This window comes from Augochlora pura, chromosome 4 (genome assembly GCF_028453695.1).
Source record: "Augochlora pura isolate Apur16 chromosome 4, APUR_v2.2.1, whole genome shotgun sequence".
Lineage (NCBI taxonomy): Eukaryota > Metazoa > Arthropoda > Insecta > Hymenoptera > Halictidae > Augochlora > Augochlora pura.
Genome location: NC_135775.1, coordinates 19,851,909 through 19,878,758, shown reverse-complemented (window position 1 = coordinate 19,878,758; position 26,850 = coordinate 19,851,909). Strand labels below are relative to the sequence as shown.

General features: G+C 35.2%; 4 protein-coding genes across 9 annotated transcripts in view; 2 read left to right on the top strand and 2 right to left on the bottom strand.

Annotated features, from left to right (window-relative positions):
* Positions 1-230: 230 nt before the first annotated feature.
* On the bottom strand, positions 231-8,589 carry LOC144468375 (uncharacterized). Of its 3 annotated transcripts, XM_078177800.1 has the most exons (8): positions 8,328-8,589; positions 7,795-7,834; positions 7,432-7,701; positions 6,888-7,014; positions 5,291-5,388; positions 3,131-3,347; positions 1,986-2,541; positions 231-1,409 (listed from the first exon to the last, which is right to left on the bottom strand). In XM_078177800.1, exons 3-8 carry the CDS (start codon positions 7,468-7,470, stop codon positions 1,076-1,078), a joined length of 1,371 nt encoding a protein of 456 aa, XP_078033926.1. In that variant the 5' UTR covers positions 7,471-7,701; positions 7,795-7,834; positions 8,328-8,589; the 3' UTR covers positions 231-1,075. The 3 variants fall into 3 exon arrangements, with proteins under 3 accessions (XP_078033926.1, XP_078033924.1, XP_078033925.1); XM_078177798.1 differs by lacking the exon at positions 7,795-7,834; XM_078177799.1 differs by lacking the exons at positions 7,795-7,834; positions 8,328-8,589 and adding an exon at positions 7,864-8,033.
* LOC144468372 (uncharacterized) lies at positions 8,550-22,126 on the top strand. Of its 4 annotated transcripts, none has more exons than XM_078177793.1 (5): positions 8,550-8,684; positions 12,962-13,110; positions 14,216-14,703; positions 15,636-15,842; positions 18,577-22,126. In XM_078177793.1, exons 2-5 carry the CDS (start codon positions 13,035-13,037, stop codon positions 19,831-19,833), a joined length of 2,028 nt encoding a protein of 675 aa, XP_078033919.1. In that variant the 5' UTR covers positions 8,550-8,684; positions 12,962-13,034; the 3' UTR covers positions 19,834-22,126. The 4 variants fall into 4 exon arrangements, with proteins under 4 accessions (XP_078033919.1, XP_078033922.1, XP_078033921.1 ...); XM_078177796.1 differs by having other exon boundaries at positions 8,600-8,684; positions 13,053-13,110; XM_078177795.1 differs by lacking the exon at positions 8,550-8,684 and adding an exon at positions 10,085-10,165.
* The window catches only part of Adsl (adenylosuccinate lyase), a 45,637-nt gene continuing 36,230 nt past the window's right edge, over positions 17,444-26,850 (top strand). Inside the window, exon 1 of the mRNA XM_078177797.1 lies at positions 17,444-17,710. Within this exon, the coding sequence (XP_078033923.1) occupies positions 17,555-17,710 (156 nt within the window). The 5' untranslated portion in view covers positions 17,444-17,554. The remainder of the gene's footprint in view (positions 17,711-26,850) is intronic.
* LOC144468376 (uncharacterized) lies at positions 21,836-26,194 on the bottom strand. The gene is made up of 8 exons (XM_078177802.1): positions 26,082-26,194; positions 24,573-25,175; positions 23,097-23,171; positions 22,934-23,012; positions 22,770-22,838; positions 22,298-22,396; positions 21,982-22,071; positions 21,836-21,910 (listed from the first exon to the last, which is right to left on the bottom strand). Exons 1-8 carry the CDS (start codon positions 26,192-26,194, stop codon positions 21,836-21,838), a joined length of 1,203 nt encoding a protein of 400 aa, XP_078033928.1.

The following is a 26,850-nucleotide window of genomic DNA, read 5'->3' as shown; positions in this document are numbered from 1 at the left end:
CCCTTTCCTTTTCGAATTGTTTAATTACCTTGAAAATATCGTGATAATTTTATTTGCTCTTTTAGACAAATTAGACTTTAGAAATTTTTAATTGTCTAGAAAGTACAAGATTTTATTAAGTATAAATGCTGCAATTAAATTTTACTTGGTGTTCTGTCAGTAATTAACGAAAGTGATATTTTTAATTATGTCAGGATAAAATGTAATGTTTAAGTAACTAGCGAATGACATTCTGGAATTATTTATATATTTATTGGTATCCGCAGGCAGTGAATTAAAATAGTAATCATTACAAAACAATAAATCGTCAAAAAGATAATCGTAAATAGAATCTGCACAATAAATACGATAAAATCAGAGATATGCAACATTCTTAAATATTCGAGTCGAGGATAAAATACATTTTAATATATTAACAAAATGAATAACATATATAATAACTGAACTATTTCGGACATAACAGTAGACTGGAAACACTCATTCATAAACTGTATAAATCTCCTAAATACAATATTAAATAGTTAGAAAAAAATCCTTAAAACCCTCAATTGAAATAACTTAATTTCCAAAAAATATCTAAAAATCTACTCGTATCAAAATCTGACTAACAAATCAAAGTATAATGTCACAAAATTGATCGCTGAATCCTGTACACTTAAACCTAGGAGAAAAATTCTTATCGAGACTCACGCCAAAAGATTGTTAAAATACATTGTTCGTGCTGCTTAAACTATTCTTTAAAAAATGACTCATTGTCAGAAATAAATAGTTACGCTGGCAGGCGTGTAATAATTAAACTGCTGATCTTCTTGTAAAATAAATATTGTCCGAGACGCTTGTAAGAAATGAAGTATATAAATAATTAAGTAAATCATTAAATGAAACTAAATTGTTTCTTTTAAGAATTTTGGTAGCTTTAAAACTGTGTAACAATTTTATTAAATATATCTCGACGATATTATTAAATATATCTCGACGATATCATTAAATATGTTTCGGCAATATTATTAGATATGTCTCGTGTATCAACTATACATTTTTGTGGTAAAGCATCAAATCCGCAGTCTAATGACAATTAATTTTTGGCATGAACTGGGCTGCCACCAGGTGTTCTCATTTTCGTTTCCTGGGGCCAGTTGCTGGCAGTGTGTCGCACGTAACCGGGATCAGTGGGCGACGAAGGTGTCCGAGCTGCCCCGGGTGTTTGAGTACCCGTGCTGGCCGTACGAAGGGAGCCGAAGCATTCCTCCAGCATCTCCATCTCGTCCTTTACTCTGTCGTACGCCTTCCCGTACCCTTTCGGCGGCGACGGAACGTTGAAAGTAACGTCGCGATTCTTCCTGTGATTCGACGATGACGTTCCACGCATGCGAATCGGCACGTTGTCGTATTGGCTGGTGTCTGAATACCTGTTCAGAAGATAAGGGAATTTTTCGATACTTTCCAAGTTACTTTGTGTGAAAAATATATACATAAAAAGTAAATAATAATACAAGTATACAGGATTTCCCTAAAATGATTAATTATTCGGAAATGGAGGATACTTAAGGTCATTTCAAGCAACTTTTTCCTTTACAAAAATTTTCTCCAGATTATTGTTAACGAGTTATAAAAAATAAAATAATAATTGTCCATCTCAATTACGGGTAGCTAGGATCAAATAAAAATATATAATTCCCTCAACAATTTTAATTTCATTCTTCAGATGATGTTTACCGATAAATAAATAAAATGAACAATCTAATAATCTCAGATCCCCTCTGCATAATTCATCCAGCCTTGTACTAATAATTAAAAGTCGCCATCAAAAACGAACATCCACTAGCCGATTTATCTTTGATTCTTTATTTACCACAATACACAATGACTAGTTCTAACAATATTTCTAATTACTACAACGGACGAGATAAACGTTCTACGTTCAAATTAAATTAGTTAAGTAATAACAGCTCCGAGTATGTCGTTTTATGTAATGACGGATCTACCTGTAAGTCTCGAAGGCTTCGTCGACGTCGTGCTCCACCTTCATAATCTTCACACCTGGATTAACAACCTTGGCGAACATGGTTTCACCTCTGGCGTCCATTTCCATCGGAAAACGGGGCGTGTCCACTTCGTCCACCGGTCGCTGATAAATATCCTGAACCTTGTACGCGACCTTAGGCACGTCGAGCCTGTGATCCGTCTTGTACGAGTCCCTGTTGCCATTCCTCTGCGTCTCAGAGCTTCGAAGTCGCGCCGAATCTCTGAGAGCTCTACCGTTCTCAAAATTCTGCGTGTATTCCCTACGTTCGGACTCGTCGCGAACCACATGTCCATTCTCCACGTCCCTGGACACCATCTTGAAAGATTGGCTCGTTGGACGATCGTCGTCCCATCTTCGAGGATCCTCCGAGATGTCGTCGGGAGAGCTTTTTTGATGTCGCTCCTCGGCTTTGTCGAATCCGTCGTTCACGGCGCCGTCGTCGCTTTTCGCGGTTTTGGAGGCCGATTTTGCGGCTGACGATTCCTTTTCCGTCGTTAGGGCTACCAGGTGTTTGGCTATGGTGTCGTCAGATAGAAAGATAAATGTTAGAAGGATTGATCATCAAATCTTCTTTGTTGTCATTTTATGTTGATAAGGACTGTTGATTTGTTAATTTTGTTGGGATCTGGATAAAGACTGTAGTTGAATATTGATATATTTAAAATTAATACATTAATCACTGGCAGTTTTCTAATAGCTTTTTTAAAATCGAAGGCTAGCTGTTACGAATTTCTTAAAAAGTTAGTAAAAGAATGCAACAATTTTATCTATAATCTATCGAATTATTTAGACTAATATAGAAAGTTCTTAATATTCGAAAGAAAATTATTCATCTTAGACAGAGTTCAGTCACTGAAAATTCTGTTAATAGTCTTCCAATAAAGAAAGTGTTAAATAATAATAAGTAGACGTGTTTGAAATTTTTGTTAATGATTTTAATTTTCTACAGAAATAAACTAATAATAAAATTGCTATTTGGTATTCATAGTTTATGTTAGTGAAACAAACTAGTGACAAACTATAGACAAACTAATATACCTGTACTAGAAGAAATCACAAAATTATTTTATGCAAACTATTTTTATTATTGCTTCGACAAAGTACCTCCTTTACTGGACAATTTTGCCAAGGCCGGGCTAATTTTCTTCTTAGGGGAGCCCATCAGCAAATCAGCGATGAACACCAGAGCCGTCAATATGCATAATGCTCCGAACACCGCAGCGTTGTCTACCAAATCGTCGGGAACGTTTTCAATGGAAGCCATTGACAATGCGCCGACAATGCCGAAAAGAATAACGCCGAGTCCAAGGAAGAACAATTCCTTGAATGAAGAAAGGAGATATTCAAGTATACTGAAAGAACAATCATTTGATACGAAACTTCCTCCGTTTACAAGATTGTAATTTCTTTTTGGAAGATGAATCACGAAATTTGAATGTCGAAGCGAAATGTAAATTTCTTTTATACTTTAGACAAAGAGATTGGTAGTGCTAAATACATTTTTAAGTAGTCTTGTAAGTAGCGTAATTTTTTATATAATAAGTGTAATTTTTTAATTTTTCTAAATATGTTATGGTTGAAGTACTTGATAATTCTAAAATTTGAATTAATAATAATAAGATTAGGTAATATTAAGTATTATTATAATATTACTATTAATAATGAAATCAAGATCTAAGATATATCGAGATATAAAATATATACATATTAATATAAGGATAAATAAGAATTTGAAGTCATATAATTACGTATCGACTGATAATTAATTAATCTTTGCGATTTAAGAGACTTCCTAGTATCAGAGGTTTCTATGATTGCATATGTCATCAGTCATTTCTGAATGAAACACAACTTAGCCAGATAAACGCACAGGATACGCGTGCAGAAATCATCGTGACCCGCCTAGTCCGTGAGTCATTAAATAAGTCACAGCGATGCCCGTATTACGTGGCCATGCTCCAAGGATATTTGTTACGTGCTCCATCTTGCAACTAACATCGCGCTAAGGATACCCGCAGCCTTGGCCATCAATGACAGATCTACCTGAACGCCTCGGTAATATCGATATTCTCACGGTACCGTACAGACGCGTGATCTATTTCGAAATGTTTTTCGCGCTGATCCTCGCGACCTGCATGAATTACCAGAGAAAACGAGATCCTTGGAAAAAGCGATCTAACACCGTTCCGCGTGCCGTAAATGCGGCGACGCGACGGCGACGCGACGTTGTTGTTCGGTTCGATTATTATGCTGATCGGCTCGGTGCGTAATGAACGAGGCGTGTCCTGAAGAAACCGACTCGCACCAGGAACAAACGTAATAATAATTTAGATTGGCATCGTGAGAGCGTGAAATCCTTTGCCTTGGATATAGTACGCTCTTGATCTGAATTGCTAAGGAATTTTATTGATCTTACGCAGCTAGCACGACGTTAGAAATTTCTTTGCGATACATGTTGCATCTGCTCGAAGAAAAAGCTAATTTATTACAAAGAGTTTTTCCATCGAATCACGCACTGTTAAATTGCTCCTATTTTTCTCGTTCTATGTTTTGCGATTAAATCGTTCTTAATAAGAGCACTTTTTAATTTGTTACAGATGCAAAGAGGGTGACGAATTTTCTATTGAATTTTTATCGAGGACGCTGATTTATCGCTTCGATAATTCTGTCGTTGAAGTTTATTGTCAATTTAGAAACAACAGAGTAAGATATCAAAATAAATTTATTGTTCGGAAGAAATCTAATCGGGCAAAGATTGTTATTATAAATTCATTTAAATTCTCAAACGTTTGAGAAATATTTAAAGTTTTAAATTAAAGAAGGAATATTTCATGCATTTAGAAATTGATATTATATTTATCATTATATTTAAATAAACGCTGAATTAAATACTGTTGCACAGATATTGCACATGTCTCTGCCTGTGTTATAAATGATAATTAAAATAAAATTTCGCGAATGTCATGCCTCGTAGATAATTCTAACAGTCGCAAGAATAAATTGTATAGTAAATAAATTTTTGGATTCGATAAGAGGTCAAGGGGGACTGATAAGAATCGTTGTCGTCGAAGGACACCGTGTTCCGTAAAGGAGAAAGAATATCTCTAGGTGCTGAAACAATGGGTCTATTAGGGACTGGCAAGGTCTCGTATGATTGTTAAGGTGGCGGAGCTTCAGAATTCTTGGGGTACGCAATTTGCGAATTCTCGTTGGTGTTGCAACCGGTAGACGAAAAAGAGGGAAACGAAAATGGAAAAGAATTACCGTCTTCCGACCAGTGAGCTCTCCCGTGGTAGCGGCAATGAGAAGTCCCGTCGTAATTATTATGTAACCACCACAAGTCGCAGTTGCTAGAGCGGCGCCTAGATTAACAAAAGACGACATACTGTAGTACCATAAACTGCGATGATCGCTTTCTCTTAATTTTATAAAATTAATGTGAACAGACTGCGGATCTTTATTTCGAACGAGAAGATTTTTCTTCGAATTCCAAAAATGAGATTTTTAAAATGTTATTAATTAGAAAAAAGTTTCGTTGCTTCTCTGGATAGTTTTAATTTTCTAACGCAGAACTTGCAGAGCGGTAGGGACAACTAATTTGTGACACTTTAGAGGAACAACAAGACTAAATTTTTATTATTTTAGAGGCTCGATTTAAGAAATTTATTAAATTATATTAATTATATTAAATTGTATTAAATTGTATTATATTATATTAATTATATTAGATTATACTATATTAATTATATTAATTATATTATATTTATTCAGTTAAAACTGTAAAACTGGCCACTTGACCATCACGGCAAAATTAGCGTTAAAAATAATACGTCTATTCTCAAAAATTATTCTTCCTTGTGTCCCTCGTTACCATTTTTCTCATGAAATCATAAAATCCGCAGTCTATTAATCACTGTTTTATCGAACTATTTCCACCGTTGCTCTGAACTGTTTTCTTAATACAGCTCATTAGTTCAATGTCGAGTTGCTTTTTTTCTATTATTTAAGTATAGCGAAGTCTTCGTCTTAAGGAAGTCATCGTTGGTGGATGTTTTTATTCCTCCTCGATGCTCTTCTGATTTATTTGTAAAAGTGATAGCTTATCAAGTAATGGTGTGCAATTAGTGGACAAATAAAAATGGAGACTTTCATTTCCTTATCTGTAGAAAGGAGATGAACGGTGCGATACATGGGTGGTCTGGAATATCAGATCCAAGTTCACTGAATGGAAAAGCAATTAGCAATGAAAGTGTTTTAATGATCCATCCGGTTCTCTTCATTTTTGTGTGAAAGGAAAACTTTAATCGATAATAATATCGTTATATTTTTATCGAATTCTTCTATATTGATGCTGAAGAGAATGTAACATGAATGTGAGTTTATTTGTTCATAAAAGTACGGAGATAAATGGACAGAATACGACGTGAAATTAAATGAAAATATTCTAACATATTGCATCGCATTATAGGTTATTTAAAAGGCACTTGAATGTGAATTTAATTATTGAAAAAACATAGCGCAGTAACTTATTCCATCGTATAAATAATAATTGAAATAAAAGTTATTCATCGATGTAAGTAATAAAATGAAAGAGTAGAAAATAATTTAATATAAAATAAATAAATATAAGGGGAAGGAATATAAAATAGATTAATGTGAGGTGAATTAATATAAAATAAATATATACCAAATGAATGACTATAAAATTAATAAATATAAGGTAAATGAATATCAAATAAAACATTATAAAGTAATTAAATTAAAATGAATATAAAATAAACAAATATAAAGTAAATGAATATAAAATAAAATAGTACAAAATAATTAAACATAAAGTAAAATAAAACAAAACAATTCGAACCTATTGCACCCCACGTGACGTTATTCAGAAGGGACCATTCCCTGCTCCGACTCCTCAAAAAATGAAACACCCTCCGGCTCTCATCGTCGGTCACCCTAAGCGCCACCACGCAAGCGAGGCAAAGCACCTGCAAATCGAACGTTCCTCAAAATTACAATCGCACCGGTTCGAACCAACAGAATAGAAAGCGGATAAATCAGTTTCAATTCATTGTTTCTTGTTCATTCTCTGTTTTTTTTTTTACTTCGCTTCGCTGTGAATCGTTAAACGTGGGAACAATTACAAATAATTGATTGTGGGAACATCCGAAGGAATCATCTTTGTGTCCTGAGAACAAGGAGCTAAAATCAATTAAGATGGTTACGTTGGAATGCGACGTTCGCGACGGAAACCGTAAGATTTTAATTTCAAATTCTCTTCTTTAGTGTTTCAAGGATTCGATCGAATATTACTATGATAATTAGCGTTATTATTATTATTATTATTGTTACTATTGTTATTGGTGTCATTATAATTATTAAGATTATTATTATTTGTCACGCACCACTTCGATGATCCTGATGAACACCTTCCGGTTCCACATGTTCCACGCGTGGATCGATCACTCACGGAAATTCAAACGAAAGTACAACGACGAGCTCTTTGCGCGATTCTCACTCTTGTTCGTCGCATTACGAGAAGTCTCAGGCTAGTAACGAATTACCCAGTTACGGGAGTCACTGTACTGCGATTTTGAAACCAGTCATTACTGTTGTTCCTCACTTCAATGGCTCTTAGCGAATATTTCTTCCTTCTCTCAATTAAATCCCCCGCTCTAATTACATCACAACATTAGTCATAATCAACCTTTATCTAATTACTTCATCAAATTCGCCACACTCGAAACTCGTTCAAAAATTATACTAACACAGTGTTATGTCATACAGAATTTATTTTTATATATAATCCTTAGAAAAGCAGAAAAAGTGTTTATCACCACGTTTATTTAATAATGGCACAGTTTGATTTATTTTAGGGTAATGTAGAATGCACCAATTAATTATTCACTAGTGTTTCTTTGATTTATCGACGATTGTTATAAGCAGGAAATTAGTGTAACGCGCTACAATACAATCTTAGTATTTTTGTAGATAGTTTCGGGAATTGTTCACTTACTTCAGGATAATATTAACTGCTTCAGTAAATTATTTAATCCTTCCTTGACTAGAAATTAAACTCACAGTTGATAAATAAAATAATAAATAAAAGTATTGAAAAATAGGTCTTTAATTCTATGGTCTATGATATAAATTTTAGATTTTATGAATTTATTAACAAGAAAAATTTGTAAAAGATATAGAGTGACAAATAAAAGAAATCTCAATTTCGAAATATTCCAATTTTGCATGAAACACCATCGAATCAGTGAATCTTAAATTGGTGCATCTGGTGGAGTCTCACGGTCGGGTTTTTGACACTGTCACACAGTCTCTTTCGATCCAACACTTTTCACCGTCGACGATGGTATGCGACGTCTCCGAGGAACGGTCGTGAACAAATTTGAAGGGGAACCGGGCTAAGTCATTCCGGTACAGCGCGCGCGAGGAACTAAATTAGCAATCGATAAAGAGACGAGTTAGGACAGCGAGTCAGTCTCGTCTCGCTCACGTTCGACCGGGGGCCGCTGTCGAAAGGATTGCAAAAACGAAGACTCGGATCGGAACGCGCTCGGACGACAACTGAGGAGATAGGAAGGCTCGTGGTTTTAGTAGCACGAGCTACTCCGTGTCAAGTTAGAACGTCGTCGGCGTGGTGCAGGTAACAACAATGCTATTATCGCAGAGTGCATTGGCGCAGGACGGTGTGAATTTTTGCAATAAGTGCCGCGAACCCGTCCGGGGAACCTTGAAACGGTTCGACGCCGTGTCGTCCATCGGTTCGTCTATGAACAACGGTGGATTAAAGAGTTACACCTTGAATCAGTAAAATTAGAGTTACGAAATTTTAGTTTTGAATTTGACGTTTTCAAAAATATAATTTTTAGAGTTTCTCTAGTTTCTAGAGTTTATGTAGTTTATATAGTTACTATAGTTACTACAGTTTTGTTATAGAATTTGACAATGTTAATGTGAGGGGACATATAGGAGATATTTCTAATAATTTTAATCTAAATGGACAAAGAAGTTTTATTTAAACTGATAGGAGTAGCATTTGTTATTGACGATTAAGATTGCCGTTCTAAATTTCTAAAAAGATATGCAAGATGTGAAAAATATCTAAAATGATAAAGAAAATTCTAACCACCTCGGTCAATAAGTTTCGAAAATATTTAATACAATTTCTTCAACATTAAAAATTACAATGAAATAGAGTAGCAATTCTTACTTTTTTATCAAAGTTTATTGGATGACAATTTTACAATTATATTAAAATTCTAAAGAATCTTTCGTAGGAAATGTTTTAATAAAAGCACATTTCATAATAAAAACCAAAATGATTAAATGAATTCATTCTTGTAATTTTTACAAACCAACAGCAGGTTTAGTATTGATACTAACTTACATTCTCCAGTAATTGTTTAACTAAATATTCATACGTACTCGCAATGTTTCAATAAATCAGATTAATTATCTATTTGATCTCTCTTAAAGAAATTTTAATTAAAAAGAGAATTTATCGGACTCTATCTACTGGATCATTGTAAAAAGCGAAGCCTCTTAGACAAGATAAAATTTTATCAAAAAGAAGAGACTAGTTTATAGCTGGAAATAAAATTTACGTCGTATACAGTAAACAGAGAAAGTTCTTAAACGCGGTGAAGTGATTTTGAAAACAGTCTAATCCAGGGCTGGTTAATGAACGAAGAAAGAGGTTCAGGTGAAGGTTTATCTGGAACGTCGGCATCAATGATTTTTGCTCTGTTTAACATTCTTTTCAGAGAAATTCTGTTTCCGTATCGATGCTTGAATGAATATAGATGAACTTTCGCGAGGCAAATGTATTTTTGATTTGCAATTCCGCATGACTTTCTTCTTGGTAGATCTCTTGTGTTTTTTCTTTGACGCCGACAGGATAAGTCGTTTAATTGCAACTGCTACACGGCGCGATAGATTAGCTTTCCGAACTGAGATCTCGCGCGTTTATTGCTGGATAACCGTCTCCGTGAAAAAGGTACATGAAAGGAGGAAGCAGAATAATCCATAAATTTAAAAACCGCATGTGCTCGTATGTCTGCATGCAGATCCTGAGATTTCGCAATTGACTCATTTCCATGAATCATCAGCGGATTGCAAATTAAGGTAATTTTCTATTTAACCGGAAATGCGATGATTCTTCGTTGAACAAGTGTTATGAGTAGATTGCGGATTTTTACGAAGAATAAAAATTGTCGATGCTTATCGAAAGAAACTTTTCTCTTTTAATAATTAATTATAAAACCGTAAAATATTCTCAAATTTTCCTGGCGGCTTTAGATTTTCATTTTCAAGTTATTTTTATTAACAACTCATGAAATTCGCAATTTAGCATTAAAAACAGTGCGTCAGTATTTATAGCAGATCATTATATTTAAACAAATTTCATGTTCGCAACTAATCGCTCAGAAATCTTTAATATATAATATATCGTTTTAATATACACTAATTTTATAATATCAAAAATAAAACGGAAATAGTATACAAAAACGCTTCTCTAACCTTGTGAGTCATAAAGCATTCGGCTTGAAAGACATTATATATCATTAGATGCAGATCTGCATACATACACAGATGTTACTTTAAATCGCTCGACGTATAATTTGTATTTCATAGAAACGAAAGGAAACAAATCGCTTCGCGTGTAGTTAATAATAGATAGAAATATAAGAACGTACGTGCATAAATTGTCCGCGAATACGGTGAAACCGATTAAAAATAATAAAACAAGTCGAGGTTTTTTATTCATTTTAAAGCTGAGATAAATTAAGTTTTTCATACTATTCCAAGTAAAAGCGAAATTAAGAAAAGTATTTTTATCAATGTACAGTAAACTAATTTCTCCATCATTTATACAAAATTCAAATCATTTAATTCAGACTGAAAAAAGTCATTGCGTTTTGAAAGATCTAAAAGAGATACGATTTAAAAGATATAAAATATTAAACATGTTGCATCAGCGTTTTTTTCTCACAGTATCTTGTAAAACGACGCGTGAAGAAATATTTCGAGAGGAATAAATAAACTTAGAAATGGATTCTTGATTATTTTGCAATCGCTTATGTGATTCAAAATACTATTGTAAGCAATAGTTCGAATTTCGAGGCGTTCTGTGTACATTTACCCTCTTCGCGTGATTTTTCAAGTTCTCGGACGGTTGTACCAGTAAAAACGATTAGGCGGAACGAAATGCGAGGACGCACTTTGGACACGTGCACTTCAGACCTTCGCATATTTTTCCCGGAGACATTATCCGCGCCGAAAGAACCAAGGACAGTCGGCCCTTTAAAAATATACAATACATACTACGTCGCAGAACGTAGAACGTATCGGATCGCTTCGTTTAAACCCATCTCACAATAATGTCTTTCGTATCTTGGAACGTTCCAGACGGCTAGGAAACATTGTATGATCAATTCCAGAGAAAAGATTCTCGATCTCAGGTTTCTAGCGTGCTCGAAGTTGGCCGGGCAACAATGTAACGACGTCGATGCGCAAACATTGGCTGGAAAGATTCGGGTCTACGTGGGAGCTAAAGTAACCTGTTTTATTTTGTTTTGCGTTTTGGGAGATTAAAAGCTTTCATTAACGTAAAATAATTTCATTAATTGTAAAATAATTGCATAAATCGTAAAATAATTTCATTAATTGTAAAATAATTGTATTCATTGTAAAATAATTGTATTAATTGTAAAATAATTGCATTAATCGTAACTAAGTAATAATAATAGCAAAGCATAAATAATTATAAACGTGTAAGGTCGTACAGAGATTTCCAACGTGACATTTTCTGGAAGTCATGTGCACCCTAGGGAGAGTATCTCAGGGTGACACGTTCAGGATCAAATAAAGACCACTCAAAACGCAGAAACAATGACTCCAAAAAGCTATCAAATTGACTAATAACAGTTCATACTTAAACAATTTTAAAATCATTTAATTATTCTAAAGTTAGATTCTCTTCGATTCCAGTAGCTATTAATATTCCAGTAACTGTAATAAGGTTTCAATTTTCATCTTGTAATTTTCCTTGTACTACCCCATAAGTAAGCGTCCTGGTGGTGAAATAAACAGCAGCTAATTCACAAAATTCCTATCCCATAGGGGCACTTAATTTTATTTAACCAACAATAACTAAAAAATTAAATAAAGATGAATAACATACTGGAAATAAAAAGTATTACATTGGACAAAGATTTTAAAAATGTAACAAATAAACAACGTAACCATAATTGGATTTATATGAAAAATTAAAACACACAAGTTCTCAACTGAATTAGAAAAATATGATGAACAGTCTTTGCAAAAAATCAGATTGAATTTACATAAAAAGTTTAGATATCCAAGTTCGCAGCTCGATCAAAATGACCAAAATTGCAACAATCTATCTTCATTGAAAATAGAATATAAACTGATGCGTATAAAAACGAATTGCTCTAGTTTTGCAGATAATCATCTGTCGATACACGCGGAAAATAAATAGAGTCATTAGAAACTAAATAAGGTCTTCGAGAACGTAGGCAATCGATGATTTTAAACGCTAAAAATAAAATTTTTGGGGGAGCGGTGAAAACAAATGAGGATAAAAGGGGGAGGGCAAGAACAGACGAAGCACGTCGATGCAGAAGTGGGAAAGAAATTCGCGGATCGAAGGAAGAGAGAAAGATTTATTAGGCGGACCGAAGGGAAATAAATTGATCCAATGGCAACAGGCCGAAATAAGCGCCATCTGACCCCATACACTTGACCCATAGAATCACCGTGGTCCGCGGCATTTAGTTCCATTCAAACCGTGGTGATGTATCCGTGTGTCGATCATCGATCCCTCAATCGAAATCTTCGTGTGCACTCTGTCGTCGTTTAACGAACACCGTTTCTCGACTTTATTTCTTATTTTCCTAGTAAAACGAACATTGCATAACCGTTCGATAGTGGTTTTAATTGAAACAGTGAACACAGTACCTAACGAGAGAATATGTTGACCGACTTCAAGATGTATCAGGAAACAGCCGGACAGAACGAAGACACACAAATAAACAAGAAACAATTGTGTGAGTAGTGGAAAATTTTTCGATAATTGCAGGGGTAGTTTTCTTATTCATAAAATGATTTAAAATTGCATGAACAACGTTTACTGTGTAATAGAAAATTGATAATTTAGCTTTTCTTCGTCTCAGCGTTACGAAGTGCAAATTTATTAATCAGATTATTGTATGTTCATAATTCTAATTCGAATTTTTTAAATGAAAGTACAAATTCATTTTTATTGTCTTTTGCGTACGTGTGCCATTCTTGCATGTTCAGTTTCCTTATTGAGTGTATTTCTTATTAAACAGATTTTTAATATGCTTTATACGATCTATCTTGTAAATTGCAAAGCAATTGTAGGTTAATAAATTTTCAAAACATATTCTTAGTTTAACTAAAGTTTGACTACTGTTTAATCGAACTAAATTCTCGTTATAACTTATTTTCTTAGTAGTTACATATAAATCTGCCAATAAATTTCTATATAATATCAAATTACATAGATCTAAGCAGAATTGCATAATGCAATCGATGAAACTGTTTTCGTCACAAATGCATAAGATCTGCAATCTACCAATAAATTTTTATATAAAATCAAATTTCGTAATTTCATCAAAAAACGCGTAACGCATTTAATTTATTTATTCCTATAGAGAATGCATCAAATCAGCTGACCACCAACAAATTGTTATATAAAATATTTACATCCAATGAAAACTACGTAGTGCACTTAATTTAACTCTTTACACTCGAGTGGTGACTCTGAGATATCACTAAAATTGTTACAGCACGTTCTAAAATAATTTTTATATTATGAAAAATTAGATTTCGAAAATTACTAAAAGTACAAACGTCGTTGCCTGAGTTACAAAATTCAATTTCATATACATAAAATACATTTTATCATATAATTATAAATATTATTTTAGAATTACAGTTAAAATAGCTTCGAATGGAAAGAGTTAATCATTTTAGTCGTAAATGCGTAAAATCAACAATCTACCAAAACCATTTACAATCGAATCGTACAACGCCAATCAAAATTTTACAACGCGTTTGTTTTACACATTTTCATAAGAAATAAATAGTATTAGCAGTTTACTAATAAATTTCCGTGTAATATTAAAGTATGCAGATCGAGACGAAATGTCACGGAACCAGTGCGAAGCGTCGGACAGGTTCTGCACAAGGAGCACATGGACAGCTGCTTGAAACTGTTGAAATTCGTGACCGACAGCGACCTGCCCTTGACACAGGTGAACGGTCAGAGGAAGCTTGGTCCACCCCCGAAGTGGAAAGGGCCGCCGCCGAACCCAAAATGCGAGGTGTTCGTCGGCAAAATTCCCCGCGATTTTTACGAGCCCGAGATCGTGAAGATATTCGGCTTCATCGGGCAGATATACGAATTGCGCTTGATGATGAACTTCTGCGGCGAGAACAGAGGATATTGCTTCATCATGTACACCACCGAGGAAGAGGCGGCACGGGCTGTTGAGAAACTCGATCAGTTCGAGATCTATCCTGGAAAGAAGATAGGCGTCGTGGCCAGCCTTAATAATCGCCGGCTTTATATTGTTCAGCTGCCGCCGAACTTGAGCACCGAAGCTATTGTCAGGGTATGGATTGCATTTTTCTTTACACTATAGTTTATAACTTAATTTTTCTTTAGACCATAATTTACAACTTAATCTTTTTTTGGACTATAATTTATAACTTAATTTTTCTTTAGTCTATAATTTACAACTTAATTTTTCTTTAGACTATAATTTACAACATAATTTTTCTTTAGACTATAATTTACAACATAATTTTTCTTTAGACTATAATTTACAACATAATTTTTCTTTAGACAGTAGCAGCAGTTTAATTATTCAATATTTTGGTTCGTTAATTTAGGAACAGCTGGTAAAGGAATTTAAACGTAAATTAAAAATGAGAGTGTTTTGTAAATTGTTGTAGAAATTGTTGAATTTTATCATTTAAGGTGCTATGAAATGTTTTCTAATGATATTTTGTGTTATAGTAAATTATAAATGGTGTTATTAAAACAAGAATTCATATTATGTATTAGACAGAGGAATTACATACACAAAGAACATTCTCTGCTAGATAGGAACAGATAATAGTTGAATAGTAATTTATTTTTGTATTTAGCTATTTAATGGGTTATTTTATATATCATTGATTCGTTCTTGTTATAAATGCAAGCAATTCACTTTTTGATTATCCGTATATTTTTCTGGCAAATTTCGTGAAACTTTCTAGTTATAAAAATTCAATTTTACTATAAACTTTAGACATTTTGTCATTTTTATTCATGTATACTAATATTGAAGTAACATATTTGCAGTGTATAAGAAATAGAATAATAATTCACATGTTTGCAATCTACAAAAATCTCGGCAAATTTATCGAACACAAATGTTCGACAAATTGAATTTTATTCAATGTCTGTTTCTTTATATTTTGCGACTAGGAACGCAAAGTTGTGAAAATATCTGCAGCTGACAGATCTGCTGCAATATGGCTGACGTTCTTTCTCTTCTAGCGCTTCTACAAAATGACCGATGACATCGAGAAAGTTGCCGTTTATCGTACCTTAAACGGCGTGCTGTGTTATGTATTAGTCTCGTATAACACTCATCGAGGGGCCGCCATGGGACGAAGAAGATTGGTGCCCGAGTCTTTGACACTTTTTCCAAAACATAAAGTGTTCATCGAATGGGCGAATCCAAACATGTCTCCGTGGAACGTGGTGGGTATATCACATACCGCGCATAAAACATACTTTTTTTTTCGATGAAACAATTTCAATAATTCCTCTTTATGGAAGTCGTGGATTAAACAATCAGGCTGCGTATCTTTATGCATTTATAAATAAAGATCTATAAATAGCGTACGCCAATTTCGAAAACACTCTGAATGTAACACAAATATTAATAAATAAATAGTCACATTTTTATTTCATTTTCATGTTAAGCATTCTTCCAACTGTTGAAAAATATTTTTGTTCAATTTAATGCGACTGATTATGAAGACGAAAAAATGCATAACGATTCGTAGCGTGATAAGGGCAACAGTATGAAATGATTAATATTGGCATATACAGGGTGTTTAATTCTCGATATTTGTAGAGAATATTCCACGTGTTTTCCTTTCATTTTTATACACGTTTGATAGCTTACAGAATTGCGAACTCTCTTTAAAATTCTCGATTCGTAGGTTGCGGATTTTTGTAGTTACAATGCACTTCTGCGTGCTTCTGTGCACGCTGAACAAGCACAGCACGTGCATAAAACCAGCAGGTTATTGATAACGATTGATTACTAACGCAGATAAACGCGAGACGATAAACCGTGACTGACGAAGGGTTGTTTGCGTTCGCAAGCAGAGAGCGTGGCCTGCGATTTATGGTTTTCCTTTCGCATGTAAAGAACAATGACATCGATCAGTTATGGTCCCACGTGAAATTGGAACGTGGGTACTTTCCCCGGTTGGCTTGTCCGCAAAATGGCACCGCAATTTGCAAGAATCGAGAGTCCGCGTACACGAATACTCGAACGCGGATGATTTTATCCAATTTGTAGATCGTATTATATTGTTTATGCAAATAACCACGCAGCGCTGTGAATATTTAACGAATTTGTTCGTGGGCAAATATATTAGTTGCGCAAATAGGTACTCTGTTGCAAAAATATGCTAAGTACAATTTTATAAAGAATTTGAAAATTCAGGTATATAAATTAAATAAAAAAATATTGATATTAAATTTTTAAAAACTGAAAATTCTGCTAGTTTGATAGTAATCTTTCATGGCTGGATAAAATAATGATAAATATCACAAAATTCTTCGTATATATATATTTATTTCATTTTATGTTTCTTATTTTGTCTTAATGTTTCAAAATTAAACAAAAGATTAAGACAACAAAAATACAAAATTTTAGAAAACTAAATTCAATCCTAGAAATACAGAAACTGTTAAAAATTTAAAACTAAATTTTTGTCAGTCTTACTTTGCCTTCCAGAATGCAATAGAAAATTACAAAAATTGTTTTAATAAAATATAAGAATATTGTGACAATGCAAACCAAGCGTGAATTTATAAAAATATAGTTACACACATTTTTTACTTTGAACCGTATGCAGTAATATATTTATGGAATTCCCAATTACACTCTTGATATAATGTTGCACAGTTTGCTCCAGTATTTTTTCTTTGGGTATAAAAATTACGTGAAAAATCTAATTTCATTCAATCAAAATGATGACGTGGTTTGAACCGGGAAGTTCAGAGGTCCGTCGGTAGATAGCGCGACGGTTGTCGGCGTTTATTAGAGATATTGCGCAGCGGCAGATGTGTCGGGTCGATCAGCTGATCGCGTGGTTCCTCGTTCTCTCGTGTTGCTCGTGTAATTCATTTGAAAAATACTGCGGTTAACTAGATTCGATCGAAAATTAATTAAAATGAGCGTCGCTATGGTAGAAAACGGTGTGTACAGTGATTATCGTAGTCCTTTGGCGACTAGATATGTCTCGAAGGAAATGCGATACAACTTCAGTGATCAATACAAGTTTAGCACGTGGCGGAGACTATGGATCTTCTTGGCGAAGGCAGAGATGGTTCGTAAATTGTTTATCGCACGATACTTGAATGGATTATCGTAACCAACTTACATGAAACTAGAGCGAAAAATAAGCGAACTTTCGATACTGTTTTTTCTTAAAGATTTCAGATATTTGTTTACCACTTTGCTGGAAATTAGTACATTGAATTTTGTTTGGAGCAGGATTACGTCTATTTAATAAAAATAATAATTAAATGTTTTGCTGAAGATTGAGGAGTGCACTTTAATTTTACAAGAAGTCAGTGTATTCAACTTCGTTTTCATTTTGTTTAATTGTGAAAACAAGAGTGTTTAAACTGAGGTTATTTTTATCTATAAATTATAAAATAGATTATTCACGTGACAATACCATCTTGTTAATAGGAAACAGTATTGTGTTGATATTTAAATAGAATTTCGTGTTCGATTGTTTTCAATATAATTAAGTAATATCGTAATTATTTAGATTTTTATACGAAATAAAAATTGTCCGCACTACTTTAAAAAAAGAAAGGAACTACATAGACATTAATTTCGTTTCTTAACAATTTTAATAAGTTAAAAATGATGTATTTTCAAATTCTTTAAATATTTTTACTGCTTCGTATCTGACCAAATAATTCTTGTACAAATCACATTTGTCCACGAATCGCGCTGAATACGATCTACAAAATAGATTTCCGCACTTTTACAAACAAAAATCATGACACAATTGCGCCAACAGTTTCACGTTATTGACAAGTTTATCTCGCATACGAAAAACAGCTAGCGCGACAAAACCGCGAAGAGAATCCTCCATGCACGCGAACACGAAGCATCCCTCCGTCGGTCATCGAAACGAAACAAAATGCGCTATCAAAGCAAATCTTTCGCGAGTTATAGTTGGAAGAATGCGGCACTTGCGACGAGGCCGGCAACGTCAAAATAACGAAGGCGTTCCTGGTGTCATCGAAACCGAAAAAGTCGTCAGCCACGAACAAGCTATCAACGCCGACCAGGCCCCTGAAACCAGCTCCGCAAATCGCGTCGAAGACCCTGGATTATTTCCCGAACCCCTGCACGCTGGAACAATGCCAATCGGACTACCTGGCTTGGCAGAACGGCTTCCAAATAGGACACTGGAACAGAACGAAGAAAAACGCGAAGCTGTTGGACGTGAACGGTAACTTGAAGACCGCGTTGGACCAGTATCTGCAGTACGAGAACATGATGAAAAACGGTTTTCAAAATCAGTCGAGCAGGATCTTCCCATCAATCAACTCCTTCCTCAGAAAACGAAGGGGTCCTATGAAGCTGAACGGAGCTCAAAAATACGCCGACGAAGCTGCCATTCGCCGGCAGATAGGCGACAATCCGCCGGATACCAGTTTCGTGAAGAATTACGCCAACAACTGTCAGTGTCTGTCGCGCAACAAGAAGCCGGTACCGGAAACCAGAAATCCGAATTGGAACACGGCGGACAATTTAACGTCGAATGTCTCGCGAGTTCTGCTCATGTCGAACGGAAACCAGCGGCAGATTATCCTAGCTAACGATGCCAGCGGTATGGTCAATGTCCCCGCCGGTCATGCACTGGTCCATCCTAATCAATATCCGTTGGCGAATCACGCCCCGTACGGTAACTATTACCAGAATTACACTGTCGCCGGCCCGGAGCAGAACGACCCGGTGATTTCCGGTCACCTGGCCAGCGAGATTCCCGGCCAGTGCAACGGTTACGATGCCAGGCCGTCTCTCTATCAGCAGGAACCGAGTCGCGATCATTTTTCCCAGGCGTTCGACAATGTGGTTGATTCGGACGTGCACTGGGCTTACCCGTATTCTGTGCCTAATCAGGTGTTCGAGAATCGTGGGTACCCGGAGCTGTACAATGGGGTCTATTATCAGACGAACGAGCCGCAGAACGCGCGCGATGTCGCGTACTATGATAACGAGATCAGTCGCGGATCTATTTTCAGCTCCACGCAGAATTTCGATGACACGTACTCTTATAAGGCACCCGGGCAATTGACGGTGCTCGGGAACGACGGGATATTAGCAGGGAACGAGCAATCGAAGCGGGAATATCAGGTTGAGGAGAAATGCGGCATGAGAGCGATCTCGAAGACTAATAATGCCGATGTCAAAGTCAATTACTGAGTTTTCTATGAATATCTGGTTGGTAGAGGGTGTTCTTGAAAATCGTGCCTTAAGGATGCATTTTTTGATCAGACTACAGATTTGGCGACTACGGTGTCGATTTTCGTACGTGCTGGTTCTTTGATGAAATTCCGTAAAATTATCTTAATCAGAGCTGGGCATTATTCGAATCACATCACGACAAGTTTTGATAATATTTAGATATAAAATTGTATTCGAATAACATGGTTTTATTCGAGAAATATTTCGAACGAATTCGTCGAGTAAGATTTCATTCGAGTAAGTATATTTTTTGATGGAAATCTTATTCGAGAGATATCTCGAATACATTCTTTGAATAAAGTATTGTTTCGAATAAAATTTCAGTCGAAAAACATTTCAAAGAATATCGACGATTAGAATACAACCGATGCTTGATTTGGGAACAGAGTATTATTTATTCGTTGCTGATGCATATTCTTGTCTTAGATTTGTGCAAAAGTTTTTAATCGGTTTACGAAGGAAGTATTTTGTCAATTGACTGTCGAAGTATTTCGTCAGTTAACTATCAAAGTATTTCGTCAGTTGACCGTCGAAGTATTTCCATCATTTTGAGAGACTATCATCTACCATCGACTTGCACAATGTTTTACTCACAAGTGCTGCGAATGCATAAAAGTCCGCAGTCTATTTATTGCGATAGCGAGTAGATAAAGAATAAACGAAAACAAGAGATGTTTAGAAAACACTATTTTCAATCGATCGAAATTATTCACGAAGGAATGAGATATGCAGTTATCTCTGTGGCTTCGTTGGGTGCCATTGCGTAAGAAAAGAAACAAGATTGCTCGTTCCTCGCGATAAGTTGAATTGATGCAAATGTTCCATGGAAATGTTTCAGCCTTGACGGCGAGGTTTTTATCGTTTAACACAAACCGATAGGAGAACACGAGATGGGATTTCTGATCGAGAAATACGAATGGGATTTGCGATCGTGAAATACAAGGCGACCGTGTCGCGATGAATCCAATTTGTCAATGATTTTGGTAATCAGTATTTGATACGATGGCAGCAACTAGAAGTAGGTGTTTTGTTTTTTTTCCAATCAATGTACGGACGTGGTTAATTTGTAAGGATTTATATCGAGCACGAGAAATATTTTCGCATGGTTTATATACAGCCGGGGATGTTCCTAATTAATTTAGATGTATAATTACGCAGTTAAAAAGCGGCGACGGTGGTTTGTGTTTACACCAAAGATTAATAGCGTTTACTAGTATCATATTTAACAATTAAACACAATCGTTATTTCCTATCATTATAATCTTCGGGACATATATATTTATAATCGATATACTAAATAATCGACGTTTGTACAAGTTTATTTTCGAACTGCGTGCCATTATCGCTTGTAGCGTAATTTTTGATCTAGTGGATTGTTCGTAGCCTCTCCCACAATATTCATTCGTCTCTTAACAGAATCAGAAACTTGTATGTCTTTTTTTTCATACGCTGCTTATTGATGCACTTTGCGTTGTCTCCGATCAAAATGATTTGCGCAAGCTGAAGAATTGTTGCTCTACACGGTGTTTTACAAAAAAAAAGAACAACTCATCAATTTTTACTATTATTAAGAAATTTCTTTCATCGATATAAACGAATCTGTGCTTTTTATTTCTTGGAGCACGCGACAGCTCTCGATGCATAGAAAATAAATACTGATTATGCTTGTTCAAGCGATGTACAATATGTGTTAATTTTTCATCAAATAAATACGGCGTGATATAGCCGAGACGAAGTAGCACCGTTAATTAACCGTAATGAATGATAATAATTACAGGATGGCGGAAAGAGAGTGTCTGAAATGGAAAATATTCTTGTAATAAAATATAATTATATTTCTCACAATATACATAGTCATTAATCTCAAGCCAGTAATATATATGTACATGGAGATATTTCCTAATGAATGCCATTAACTCTTAAGTATTTTTACACGTGATCTTTACTCTGCTACTGTTGCCTATTTTCTGGCTGAATGTACACGTCCTTGCACTTGGATGCATCTTGGACAATTGTCGTTCTTGTTTCGGAAATACTGAAAAATTTGTATGCAAGTATTGTATTGATTTATTATGATTATGCTAGGGAGAAGAGAAATGATTTTACCTCGCTCCGACTGGTCTTCTGACGTAATAGTGTGGCACATTGGGCGCATTTCAAAAACTTTTGGTCGTTCGGATCGTGTCTATACAATACCTGCAACAGATGCATTGTATGCATTATTAAACTATGGACATTTATGCGAATATTCGTCTCCTGAAATTTCGTGTACTTTGGTCGCTTAATTTTTGCTGCAACTTTCGGCCAATCGCGTTTTATGCATTTCTACTATTTATACTATACGATATTATTACGATTTATACTATAGATATTCTGAATTATTTAAAACTTAATTCAATTTTATTAAGAGCATTTGTCGTACTTTTACTGCATATTTCGGTGCACAGTAGTCACAGTACAGCCTGCCTCGTTTGTCCCTGTAAACGCTGTAGTAGTAGAAAGATGGCGACACTGAAAAATACTGTTAAAAAGCGAAATATTAATTGATAGACTGAATTTTATGCAGCATGAAAATTTAAAAAATTTAAGAAAGTCAATTTGCAATGTCTGTCCACCATTATTAATTTTGACAAGTTGTATATTATATAAAAATCTTTAGTATTTTTGTTATTATAATATAGCGACTAATTATTTGAATGAAATTTAAAGTAGCAACAAATTAAAAAGACTTTAAAAAAATATCAATTTTTAACTCATTGAAACCGTTGAATACACAATGTAGTCATAGTTTCGAGCAGTGAATGTTGAACATTTTTATTTTTTTATTACTACCAGTAATTGATTAAGTAAATTATATGCATTTATCAAATAATTAAGTATTTAATTATATTTACCTGTACTCTCTTGCAAGCTGGACAGGTGGGCATTTCCCCCAAAACGCCTCGCTTGTCTACTAGGAACTTCTGCATAGTTTGACAAAAGTTTCGATTAAACATTGTCTGGTTTAAGACGTTTTAGGACTGTATATTTATTACTTTATTTTGCATATTATAATTACCTCTGGTTCTGCTTTACTCGGAGCTTGTGGACTGCTTTCAGACAAAGTGTCAGAGCACCAGGTATCTGCCTCAGGGTGCCTAAATGTTCGTTTCTCGATTATAAACGACAGCAATAATTAGCGAAGATTAATTTATCGAGAGTAATAATTGTTTTATTCTTACGGTTCTTGTTCGGACGGTTCAACTTTGTTCTTCTTCTTAAGGAACGAGGATTTCTTAGTTCTGCTACAATCGGTTCTGAAATTAAAACACATTGTTTTACAATCCAGTTATACCTGAAATATTTACAATCACTAACAAAATAACAGTAATTACCCTTAAGGATTTCTCAAAATAAAATTTTGAGAATCAATTTAGAAACAAATTTCTTTCTGCACGAACATATTAACCCCTTGCACTCGAATGGCGACTCTGAGACACCACTAAAATTATTCCATCATGTTTCAAAATAATTTTTATATCAATAAAGTTTAGATTTAAAAAATGGTCGAGTAGCGAAATTATTGTTATGAGTTGCAACAATCGGTTTAGTACGCACAAAACTGCACTTTGTTGCATAAAATGGAAGTACTACAAGCCAGAAATTTTATATCAAATTTCCAGTTAAAATTGCTTCGAGTGCAAAGGGTTAAAATTCTTTATGCTTTATTCGATGTTATAATTATGAACGTGAAAATAATATTACACCTATGCAAAATTAAAGAAGTTATGTGCTGCTCGTTGCCTTTATGGGATTACATAACGAAAGAAACGAGTTTGAGCTTAAACACTGATGGACTAATAGATTCACAAAGCAATTTCCGGTTATTTATCAGCCTTGCATTGAGGCCAGATGAGATAGAGGCGTAAAAGGTTTCAGTTAGGGTAACGAACTGTAGAATATGGGCTGGGAAACCACGCCAGTATGTTCCTTGATAATTTTGACTAATTATGTAAATCGTTATCTAAACAGTCGTGGACAAATTTATATACACACCCCTGTATAATGTATATACACACACCACTTAAAACGAAATCTTTTTTTATAGCAGTCTAATAATAATTACAGATTCGAAGTAATTTTTACTTTATTGCTGCTGTTCAAACAAGTTAACAAAACATATTCGTATATTTTTATTATAGAAATTTCCTATTATAGATTTTTTTTCCTATTATATTATCTAATATAGATGAAATCTTCCTATTATATTAACTAATATAGAAATATACAGTCATGGTATTTTGTTACGGATTCGTTTAAATATCTCGAAATAAAAATATCAAAATTGCTCTGAGTCTACAATTATTCATGCCACTTTGTATGTAATATATCAAGTTTTCCTTTTACTTTACCTCATAATCCCATTAGGACAGAATAAATAATAAGAGCAGCACATAATTGCTTTAATTTCGTATGGATATAATATCGTTCTCACATTAATAATTATAGCATTGAATAAAGCATAAAGAACTTTAATATGTTCGTGCAGAAGTTATTCGTTTCTAAATTGACTCTGAAAATTCCATTTTGAAAAATCCTTTCGGATAAACACTGGTTATGTCAAGATTAGAAATATTAGCCCCCGCACACTTCAAAAATGTTACGTGCATCCTATTTCTAGTACTCGATGCTATTATCACGAAATACGAATCACTTACGCCTGGGTTTCCACTCCATGCTTCACCGCTGACGAAGTCTCCACCGAGATCTCCTTCTTGGAGACGTCCGAGTGCCTCGGCGACGACTCCAAGCTCTCCTCCGCGCTGACATCGACGCTCGTCAGCTCGCTGCCGATGCTCTTGTCCGTCACGACGCTAATTTTCCCCATTTCCTCGTCAACTGCATTCGCTTCAGCGTCGATCTCTTCGGCCTTTCCATCGTCTCCCATACCCTCTGTTCTACTTTCCGCGTTCTCTTCGAACTGTTCGTCCTCCGTCGTGATCGCTTCCTTCTCAACGTCGTCGCCTCTCTTCTCGTCAGCCGTCGCGTCTCCGGCCGGGGAGTCGGACGCTTTGCCTTCCTCCAACTCCTGAAGAAGATTTATCATCTGCGCCACCTTCTGCTTCGGCGGAACCATCTCCTCGGTGTGCACCACGATTTCCGATTGGTCCGTGGCGACAGTGGCTGTACCGGAAACAACGTCGAAACTCGGATCCACGCTGGACTTTGCCGATCTATCCGATTTCAGGGACACCGCGCGCGGCTTGTCCTTCACCGACGATCTGTAGACCTTTCTCTCTGTGTCTTCGGATGCTCTCCTCCTGAACCGGATCAGAACATTATACTAATCTCGTACTATATAGTAATATAAATAATAATTATTTGAATAATAATATATAAATGATAATATAGAGAAATTGTAGCGAAGAAGGTTCTACAGTGGTGTGAGCGATTATAAACGATTACATTTTTAGTATTACTTAAACAAAAATTTAACAATATACCAAGCTTGTATATTTTTATATTAGACGTAGTGGAAAATATACGAATATATTTTTTGGTTTTCGTTTAGACGTCAGAAGAAATATAACATTTACTTATGCAATTATTCGCAGCACTGTAGGTGGCTTTTGAAAGTTGAAACAACCTGTATATTTTCAAAAGAACTTAATAGATTTGTATATTTTGATGTCAGAAATAATAGAAAATATAAATATAATTTGAAATTTATTTTGAGCCTGTAGGGTGTTCAAGCAACTTTTTTCTTAGCGAAAATGGAATCTGCGATTTTGTTTATGAGTTATTAATGAAAAACTATGACCAATCAGAGGCGAGATCGGCTAGCGGAAGGCGGTCGAGTCAACGAGCTGACAAAGGCCAGTTTCGCTCATTGACTCGACCGCCTCGCGTCGACTGAGCCCACCTCTCATTGGTCAATGTTTTTCGTTAATTACTCGTCAACGATGCCTCAGAGGAAATTGTTGTAAAGGAAAAAGTTGCTTTACAAAAACCCACCAGTTCACATTGTTAAACATTTTTAGGATATCCTGTAGAATGAGTGATAATTGTTTGAAAATTAAACAGGCGAAAGAAGCGGATATTGACGATGAATTTTCGAATAATCGAATTGCTGCGACAGGTAATATCCGTAGCGAACAACAATGGTTTGATTTGCGAAATATTTTCTACTCGGAAGTCTACTAGTTTGAATCGTTTTAGCATCTTACATGCATTTGGGATCTTCGGCCGCAGTTTGGCTATATATTTCGGTTCTCCTGCTCGGTGTCACGCAATACGAGGCGACAGTGAATTTAGCGACAGTGCCCGACACTCCTGCCATTGTCTTCTCCTCTTGTTCACCTTCAAAATGGCGAACGCACCGATCTGAGATCTCCGAAGACCAAAGCATTTCAAACGTATATAGGAAAGTAGGAATTTTGTAAAATCAGTTCTCCGCTGCCTTAAAATTTCGAACGATATAATGTTATAGCGCGTCGATTGCCGAGAGGATGATGGCTTTGAATTTTTTCCGCGTTATAATGGTCACAATGATTAATCAGGACCAGTCAATGAAATAATCGTTTTTAGACCTTTTCAATGATATATTTGTCACATTCGTTTATAATGATAGAGCCTCGATCGAGGAAGTCTATATAGAAGAGCAAAGTGTACGGCGGTATCTACATCGAAGGAAAGTTATTTCTTTATCGTGTGAACACCCGTTTTCGCAATCTGATCATTTCGAGCTTTCTCACTGGTCAACGCTCCGTGGGCTTTCTGCTCCGTCTTCTGCGCGTCGCTCGTCTGTTCTTGGTCCAGTTTAACCATCTGTTGCTGTTGGCTTTGCTGCGGCAATTGGACTATACCTGTTGTTACGCATCTGCAACTATTCGTCGTATAAAAGGAATCATTTTTTAGGGCACGTTTCGGAACCCAATTGATTACATAAAAATTTCACAATAATACTATTCAAGATTAAAATGCTTTTCGGATGTT